The sequence below is a fragment of the Alligator sinensis genome, unplaced genomic scaffold, assembly GCF_000455745.1.
Source record: "Alligator sinensis unplaced genomic scaffold, ASM45574v1 scaffold822_1, whole genome shotgun sequence".
NCBI lineage: Eukaryota > Metazoa > Chordata > Crocodylia > Alligatoridae > Alligator > Alligator sinensis.
The window spans coordinates 854,568-863,564 of NW_005842638.1; the positions used below are offsets into that span (position 1 = coordinate 854,568).

The 8,997-nt window shown below is 39.2% G+C and overlaps 1 protein-coding gene across 5 annotated transcripts in view; it reads right to left on the reverse strand.

Annotated features, from left to right (window-relative positions):
* Positions 1-8,997, reverse strand: part of LOC102380931 (S-adenosylmethionine synthase) — a 38,822-nt gene that overhangs the window by 6,634 nt on the left and 23,191 nt on the right. For all 5 annotated transcript variants that reach the window (XR_003096194.1, XR_003096192.1, XR_003096193.1 and 2 more), the window contains exons 4-8: positions 8,191-8,303; positions 6,176-6,319; positions 4,740-4,958; positions 841-1,023; positions 33-166 (exon numbers count right to left, since the gene is read on the reverse strand). Coding sequence is in view for 1 of the 5 variants with exons in the window: in XM_006033480.3 (XP_006033542.1) it covers positions 33-166; positions 841-1,023; positions 4,740-4,958; positions 6,176-6,319; positions 8,191-8,303 (793 nt within the window). In the remaining 4 variants the exon portion in view is untranslated. The remainder of the gene's footprint in view (positions 1-32; positions 167-840; positions 1,024-4,739; positions 4,959-6,175; positions 6,320-8,190; positions 8,304-8,997) is intronic.

Genomic DNA, 8,997 nt, shown 5'->3' on the forward strand with positions numbered 1-8,997 from the left:
ATGTATTCACTTTGTTTTTCTCACATCCTCACCTTACAATGACTCCAGGTCGAAGATCAAAGTTCTTGTGAACAATACCTAACAGCTCTCGCTCTGTTTTCTGAGAGGTTCCATAAGTGAACAGTGAAATAGAGAGTGGCTCAGCCACTCCAATGGCATAAGAAACCTTTGGCACAAAGAAAGAGTGGTAAGAAGCATGTGGCCAGCAGGATACATAATAGAACAAAACATTCTTATAAGGGATGGGTGTCTCATCTCAGAAAAAAAAAGGCTTTTCCTTCACTTCCTGCCCACTGCCAACTTTTGCTCAAATTGTAACAACACTCAGAGGTTCTAAATTCTTTGAAAACTTATTGTGTTTCCTAGGACCTTCTGTGTACCTTATTCACCAACAGGATTATCTCCAGTGATTATCTCATTGACATGGCCAGTCACACACTGGATCTAAATCTTCAGTCTGAATTAGTACAAAGTATACACAAGCACCATACTTCTCTCCTGTTGCCTAGGCAGCACCAGAGTTTATCTGTCTGTCTATGCAACTATTTCCACTGTGATAGTACATGTCAAGATAACTTCCAATAAATAAGCATAAAAGGCTGGTGTTCTGAAAGCCTGGCAGAAAACAGATCTTCCTTTCTTCTTTCCTTTTGAATTCATCAAGCTTCCATCCTTCCAAACACTTCTAATTTCTATCCACTCACACCACTTCAGATATTATCACAACTATGATAGCTAAGACATGCTGCTTGATCTCTTCTACATAAACACATTTTAAGGGAGATTTTTAAAGGAAAGGGTAAAAAGGAACAATTTCTGTTAAAAAAAAATCAAATGTACTTGAACTAGAACGCGACGACATAGACCAGCTTTCACCAATGATTTAGCCACCCAGCGAGCTGCATATGCTGCCGATCGGTCAACTTTTGTATAGTCCTTGCCTGAAAAGGCACCACCTCCATGAGCTCCCCATCCACCATATGTGTCCACAATGATCTTTCGACCAGTAACGCCAGCATCACCCTGAGATAGTAACACAAATGTCACTTCTTTAGCATTTATTAGCTAGTGTCTTCTCTTCTTTTTCCTTGTGGAAAAAGAATTTCACAAATTAAATCCTAAAGATGAATTTTCTCAAAAGAATAATCTTTTAAAAGTTTTTATGATGACAATAATTTCCTTGCAGAAAAGGAAACTGCCTGAAATCAAGTTTTTCCTGGGAAATGACAGTAGCAATTAAGTTATCTCACTGAATTAACATAAAGGGGTTTCTGTTGATATAACAAGAGGAAGATCAGGTTGTCATTTGCTCAGAGTTTATCTGATTATGCTGGCTATTTTGTAAATATATAGGAAAACATATTCCTTTTACCAAATTGATTTAAAACGAGGCACAACAAGTAGAAGCAACATACTGGATATGAAGACAACAGAGATGGGAACATAAAGGCAGAAATTAGTTATGAACAAACCTAGTGGTTCTGAGTCATTTAAAGTTTATTATTATATAAGATAGGTGGCCAATCTGTGGCACACATGCCACTAGTGGCATGGGTAGCTTCTGTGTATGGCACGCAGCAGATCAGGGAGGGTCAGGGAACATACTGGCAGATAGGGCAGAGAGCAGAAATCAGAGCAGTAGAACAGACAGGAAGCACAGGGTAAGGAACAGAAAGACTGAATTCTGGGTGGTGAGTACAGGGCAGGGAACAGGAAACAGGGTATGTCTACACATGCATTTACGCCGGCTTAAATTTACTGCATAGTAAGCAGAAATAGGCGGCATCTACATGTGCAGGCATTAAAGCATATTAATGCTGTATGTAGACTGACTTGGGACTAAAGTTGGAAATGCATGTATTTCATCTTTAATAAAATCTCCCTCCATCTGGAACTACTCTGTTAGACTCAGAATTAATTTATAATTTATATTTGTAGTGAATTCAGACCTTACATTTTCGTTGCAACTGACTGTGTGATCACAAATGGAAGGTCTGAATTCAGTAAGTTGCAATGAGAATGATTAATATGTTTCATGAACTTAATTTACTTAATGGAAGGACCAAGTAAAAGAGAATGAGATGTGGATGTGAGCCACAATGCATTCAAACATGGATCACTTGTTAAAGTATCTAAACTAAAATACATACATTTATAAATTGTGTGAAAGGTCACTCTAAGACCAGTTTTAATGTGAATATCATCACTAGGTGCTGTTAAGATGATACTAAGAAGTAAGGAGTTTTTGGTGATATCAGTTGCTGGACAAACTGTATAGTTGGGAAAGATGTTAGAAAACTTATTGGGCACAAGGTACCTTTCTTCAGGTATGGGAAAGAAGCAAGTGCAGCCTAATCTGCCAGAGCACGTGTTAGTGTGACTTCAGACCCCAGGAAATAAACACCCCTCACTCCTCCACACCTTTGCCTGTGGCTGCCCTCCCCTGCCCCTGCTGGATCTGCAGGAATACTTTTCCCCGCTGAATGGTCTTGTTCTTTTCCATAATTAGGTTATTCATTCAACTAAATTTCTCTTGCTTTGAAACTATTTCTGATAACTTTTCTTTGCCCCAAGTTTAAAGTCCTCCCACATTCCCTCAAGTGCCTCTTTTACATAGAGAGTTAAACACGAGACCTTACTTTATCTGGTATTAATTTAGGCTGCACTTGCTTCTGTCCCAGATTTGAAGAAGAGCACTTTGTGCCTGACAGTTTGTTTAACATCTCTCCTAACTATACTGTTGGTCTAATAAAAGATATCACAAAAACCCTTTGCTTTGCATATTTCCTAGAACATCAAAGCTACAACCATATTCCAACTCAGAACTCTACTGTAATTCTTAACTTGCCAAGGCCAAAATGAAAGTCATCATTAGCTTTGAAAACATGAAGTATCACTGAGGAAGGAGTGGAAATTGATTCGGATTCCCAAAAGGCCAGGCTTGTAATGCTAGTTTTGTTGCCTTTCCTTTTTGCTTTTTTGTTTTGTTTTGTTTGTGATGTTAGATCTATTTGAGACTATTCAGAACACCATAAATACAGAAGAAAACAGCAATTTATAATGGTTGCCACAGTGGGCTTCATATACTTGTTTATAGGGCCAATTATTGCCAATGGGGATTATGCCAGGTAGGATGCTAATGGTGTATAGCTTCCTTTTGTTAATAATATTATCATTAACCAAACATTTCTAGTAAAAATTTCTTGTTTGGCAGAATGATGAATTAATTTTGGCAACATGCTGTACACTCCTGATACTATCTGCAAATATCTATATTTCCTATTTCCATTTTTCCCATTTTTAATAGCACTGAACAAACATTGTCCCAGGTTTTCTGTGAAGGTTTGCTCAGTCTTTCTAAGAAATGCTTCTGTTCAACATTTGTATTTGCTACCTGAAAACTCCTGGAGCCAATACTATGATGCCAAGTTAACGGTCATTTTAGGAGCTTCCTATTAAAAACATCTGCCTGGGACCAAAATAAAATTCAGGAATGTCCCTTTTAAGTGAAAGATCAAAATGCTACTGGCCTAATTAAAGAAAGAAGAATCAAAGGGGAAAGTGGAACTAACCGTGAAATCAAAAGATATTTTACAAATACATCTTTGACCAATGGTCTGTTCCTGCAGTCAATGAGGAGTTTAGCCACTAGCTTCTATCATGATCAAGCCCTAAATCCTGACTCCTAGATCTCAATCAGACAAACCCCTCATTCCTTTTGTTCCCTAAGAGATGCCTGCCTTGGGTTGGATTTTCAGGGATGTTAAGCACCTGCAGCTCTCATTGTCTTCTTACAGAACTGTGTGCTGCACAAATCTGAAATTCAGGCCTCCCAGCAAACAGCAGATAAACAACTGGACAACCCATTTAGTTTGATGGGTGTTTCTCTTGTGAGCATACTGGGTGCACTTTAATGTGCATCAGCCTATCTTAATGCACATTAAGCATCACTTAAAAACCATGGACACCTATACACATGATGGACCTCTGCTCCAACATGTGCTAATTAGCACACGTCACAGCAGATTCGATTAATCTAGTCTGCAGAAAGTCTGCTGGAGCGTGCTAATTAGCATGCTCCAGCAGCCTCTTCATCATGAGTATTCAGTGTCCTCGCATTTCAAAATGGCAGTGAGGATGTTTTAAAGCTCATTTGATGAGCTTTAGTTAAAGCACCCCCACCACAATTTTGAAGTGCGGGGTGCTGAACACATGTGACACTGTGGGCACTTTAATCAGAGTGGCTCTCAGAGCCCTCTGAGTACTCTCAGAGCTGCTTCAATTAAAGTGCCCCTCCCCTTCACCCCTGAGCACAGGTATAGACACCCCATGCTCTTTAGTTAATGTGCATTAAGGTAGGCTAATGCACATTTTCCTAGTACTTCACAATGGGAGTACTAGATTTAATGCACATTAATTAAAGTGTGATAATGTGCATACAGACACACCCACTGAGGGTGTGATTTTGTGAGATGCTGAAATGAACAGGAGCTATTGGAGCCCAGAACCCAACAATATTTGACCTAAGTTTCTTATATGCAGGGGCCCTGAGATTATACCATGCTGACAGGATATTCAAAGGTTTCTTTGGAATCCAGTGCATTAAGCACTTGGTCCTGTTCCCATTTAAATAAATAAAACTGTCACTGATTTAAAAGTTGCAGCATTATTTTCTTCTGTTAGAAACATATGCTGGGCAAACTGGTGGAAGAATCAAGATATAAGAAATAACCACATACCTGTGGCCCTCCAATAACAAAACGTCCACTGGGCTGAAGGTGATAAATAGTTTTCTCATCCAAGTATTTGGCAGGAACTACAGCTAAAATCACACGGTCCTTCAGAGCTTTCTGCATAGTCTCCAGTGAAATGCCTTCATCGTGCTGCACAGATATCACAATGGTGTGAACACGGACTGGGATCACGGCTCCTTTTTCCTGGACATACTGAACAGTGACCTGAAAGAGAAATGAGGGGGAAACAAGAAATGATTGTATGATGAATTGCCATTCTATACCAGATACTGGGTCTTAATACATAAGGAACAGGTAGCTGCTTACCTGGAGTTTGGGGGACCTCCCAGGGCTACAGCAGGGGACAATCCAGGCACATGGAGCCTAGCCAGCAGCTAGAGTATGTCTCTGGCCAGCCAGACTCTGATTTTGGGTGGCTCATGCTGCAGCCACGTGCACTGCGCCACTTTTTGGGGGGCAGTTTTGGAGATCCCATTGTCAAAAAAAATGCTACACTGCAAATTAGCAACATGATGAACAATAGCACATGCGGTACATGTGGTTTGCAGTGCCATAGATGGGTTTGTGGCACTGCAAACCACACTTGTACACTCCTGGGGACATGCCCATGTTGGTGACTCAGGTTCAAAAAGGCTATGCACAAAAGGAGTATTTTATCCTTTTGCATCATTCACTCCCTAGCAAAACCCTTTATTTAGGTGGCAATTTTCAAAAGGAGTCTAAGTAGGCTCTTAGTACAACTGAAACTAAAATCCTTAGGCTCCTTTGAAAATTTCAGTCCTAAAATTTACAGGCAAAAACAAAGCCTTAAGATTTCCTAACCCTAAACACCTGGATCTTTGTACACCAGAGATAAATATTCCTCCACTGCTATGCAATACCTTGTCTCAAATATCTAGGTGCATGCAAACAGTTTTATGTTACACCCAAGAGATTATACCATGAGCAGAGGAACTACTTTATGTGCTACCAGAAAGATGAGATCATACAACAGGCTATGTTCTGTGAGTCCTAGGCAATTCACACAAAGCAGGGGTGGGCAATTACTTCGGGCAGAGGGCCGCTTACTGAGTGTTGTCAAGCCATTGAGGGCTGCATGACAGACAGCCAGGGGCAGATAAATATTAGTTTTCTAAATTTTTGGGGGGCCCTCCTGGCCGGATAGAATGGTCTGGCAGGCCCCATCTGGCCCACAGGCCTCATTTTGCCCCCCCCTGACATGAAGTGACATGCTGAATAAAACAGACCATTAACAATCATTATTTGAGGAGGAGAGAAATTGTAAAAGATAATTGTACTCAATCAGATAGATAAATTCATGGCTATTACCTGCCCACAAGTGATCAAGGCTTGAAAACATTCTTCCACAAGCTACTCCTGTATTCAGGAAAGAGAAAAACTGAAGCAAAGGCAATGCTTACCTGTGTTTTAGAGTCAGGTCTCAGCCAAGGGAGTTCACCACTGCGCCTCATCTCTGCTAACTTGGCATTCAGTTTGTGAGCAAGGATAATTGTTAGAGGCATACATTCCTCTGTCTCATCTGTTGCATAACCAAACATCAAACCCTATTATGGCAGAGGAGAATATATATTTCAGCCAGTGATTATAGTAGTACAATAGTGGCTGGAGACCACAAGATTCCACTGCATGCAAAAAGGAAACAGGGCATTTGATCAACCTTTTATTATCATCGGTGTTACAGACAAACCTTAGAAGGCTTCAACTAAATCAAGAACTCGTAAACACATCATTAGGAATAGTCTCTACCCTCAACGTTTTCAATTTCTGGCCAAACAGGTTTTAGTTTTTTGGCTAAAAAGTATTTGATAAAAAGCCAAAATCTTCTCCAAAAATTGCACTTTTTGTGAAAATTTCTATTTTATCAAAAAACATTTTCAGTGGAAAATTTTCCATGGCAACATGCCTGTACTAGCCACACTCACAGGCATTTCATTACAGGTGATGTATGTAATTTCAGGAGTGCAGAGAAGAAGCAGTGTCCAGAGATCAAGTCAGCTTCCTAGGCTTTCAAAGAACTTCAATCAATTCCTACTCTGGCACAGAACTGTGTAACTCTGGGCAAGTCACTTAGTCTCAGCACCTCAGGTCCCCATCTATGGGAATGTGGAAAATGATACAGATGAGGAAACTGGCACTTCCCTACTTCATAGGATGTTGTGAGGATAAATACATTAAAGACTATTATGTGCTTAGATACTGTAGGAATGAAGGCTATATAAGTGCTTAAGATATTGAGATACACTGGCATTTGGTAGAAAACTTGTGCGCCTGTGGTGATAAAAATGAAATTGTTAATTTAACCCTCCTGGGGATTTTCAGTAATATTACATTGCTTCCAAGGTTCTATGATAGCTCTATTTTATGATTCTCAACAACATTACCATAAACTAGATAGTACAGCTAATGGGAACAACTGTAAATGTTAACTACACAATCACACTTGCTTCGGTATGAGCTTTTATACTAGTGCCGATGTCTTGGGGATACACTGTAATTATCTACATATGCTATTCAGCTCACAGAAGTACACTTGGACAGTCTTAATTATGTGGAACACCTACTATAATAAAACATGCCGCTGCCTCTGGGAAATAAATGAGAATTACAAATGTTCTGGCACAATTGGATTCAATTAACAAATGCTCCCATCTTGCTTAAGCTCAGAGCACCTTTCTGCAATGTAAAAATCTCATGAGGTATGTAAAAAGGTTGATGTCCCATATAACTGTATGTGTTTTATTTATTTGATCTTATGGGGCAAATCCTGCTGCCCATATATCCATCTTATAAATCTACATCTACTCAAACAGAAATGTAAAGCATATCCAAAAATGCTAACTTTCCCAAGTGCTAAAATACTAATCATCATAGCTCCCCCAACTTCCCACACCAGCTAAGGGTTGATTCCTAGATCTGCAGCATGGACCAAATTTAACCTTGATATAGTGTTAAAGCTGGAACACTTTTGATGCATTTGAATACTTCTCATCTCATTCACACATATTATTTAGAATGTAACAGCTGTTGCCCTTTTGAAATGCCCTCCTAAATGTACGTGTGTCCGTAACCAGAGATGAATTTGATGGTATGTACCCAAGGTAGCCAAACAAATGTATTTTCTGTCATATGTCAGGTTAGGATAAAATTGTGCAAATTCTCATGAACTGTGACCATACTGATTTTGATTTAGAAAATATTATAAAAATGTTATTAAGTAGAGTATTAGCAAATACTATACTCACTCTCTCCCCATAACTTTTTCAGAAGTTTTTTTTTTCTCTTTATCAAAGGATAACATGGTAAGTGCAACTAACAGAGTTTTGAGTTTATTAGCACATCATTTATTGAACTGACATTTGCAATGGTTCTCCCCCCCATTGTTTTCTTTTTTTTAATGTGAATGACTTGTGATTACCTGATCTCCAGCACCAACATCTTCTTCATTCCTGTGTAGATGAACACCCTGGGCAATATCAGGTGACTGTTGTTCCAATGCCACCAGAACATTACAAGTTTTGTAGTCAAAGCCTATTTAGAAGATAATGCTATAGTGAAGTAGTTCTCCTGAACAGCTATGCAGAGCAACATGGAACCATAAACTAGACATCCCAGTACTAAGGAAAAATACCTTCAAAATTCATAATCGTCCTGGTATTTGCTGCTTAAATTTTGTCAGTGCTACATTTCAAATACAGCATTTTTATCTGCACACGGCATAACAGCAAAATTTCATGCTTCTAGCTCTTTGCCACAGGCTATAGCTGAAATGGTCATAGAAAATGATGCAAACATCATGAAAAATAAGAAATCAAAAGAAAGAAAATACAAGACCCCAGTTGTTATTACTCCAGCAAGCCAGAAAGGTTCTATTTCCAAGGTGGATATGCTCAAAGAACTATCACTAGGGATAATGATATGAAATTAAGAATAAAGGATACTTTACCCTATCAAATGAGTTTCTTAGCAATGCCACTTTTTAGGCAACAGTTTCCTCACAAGAAAAATAACAGATGTTCCATCACTTGAGACATTTGAAACTGAACAGGATAAAATGCTCAAGAACCATCCCAGGAAGAAGGTAAGGCAGGGCACCTTGGAGACTAACTGCTTCAAAGAAGCATGAGCTTTCATTCCTGTATTGACTGGAATACAGAAAAGATACTCTAGATGTTTTCCACCTTTGATTTATTTGATTTGGGAAATATCAATCCAGGTTTAGTGA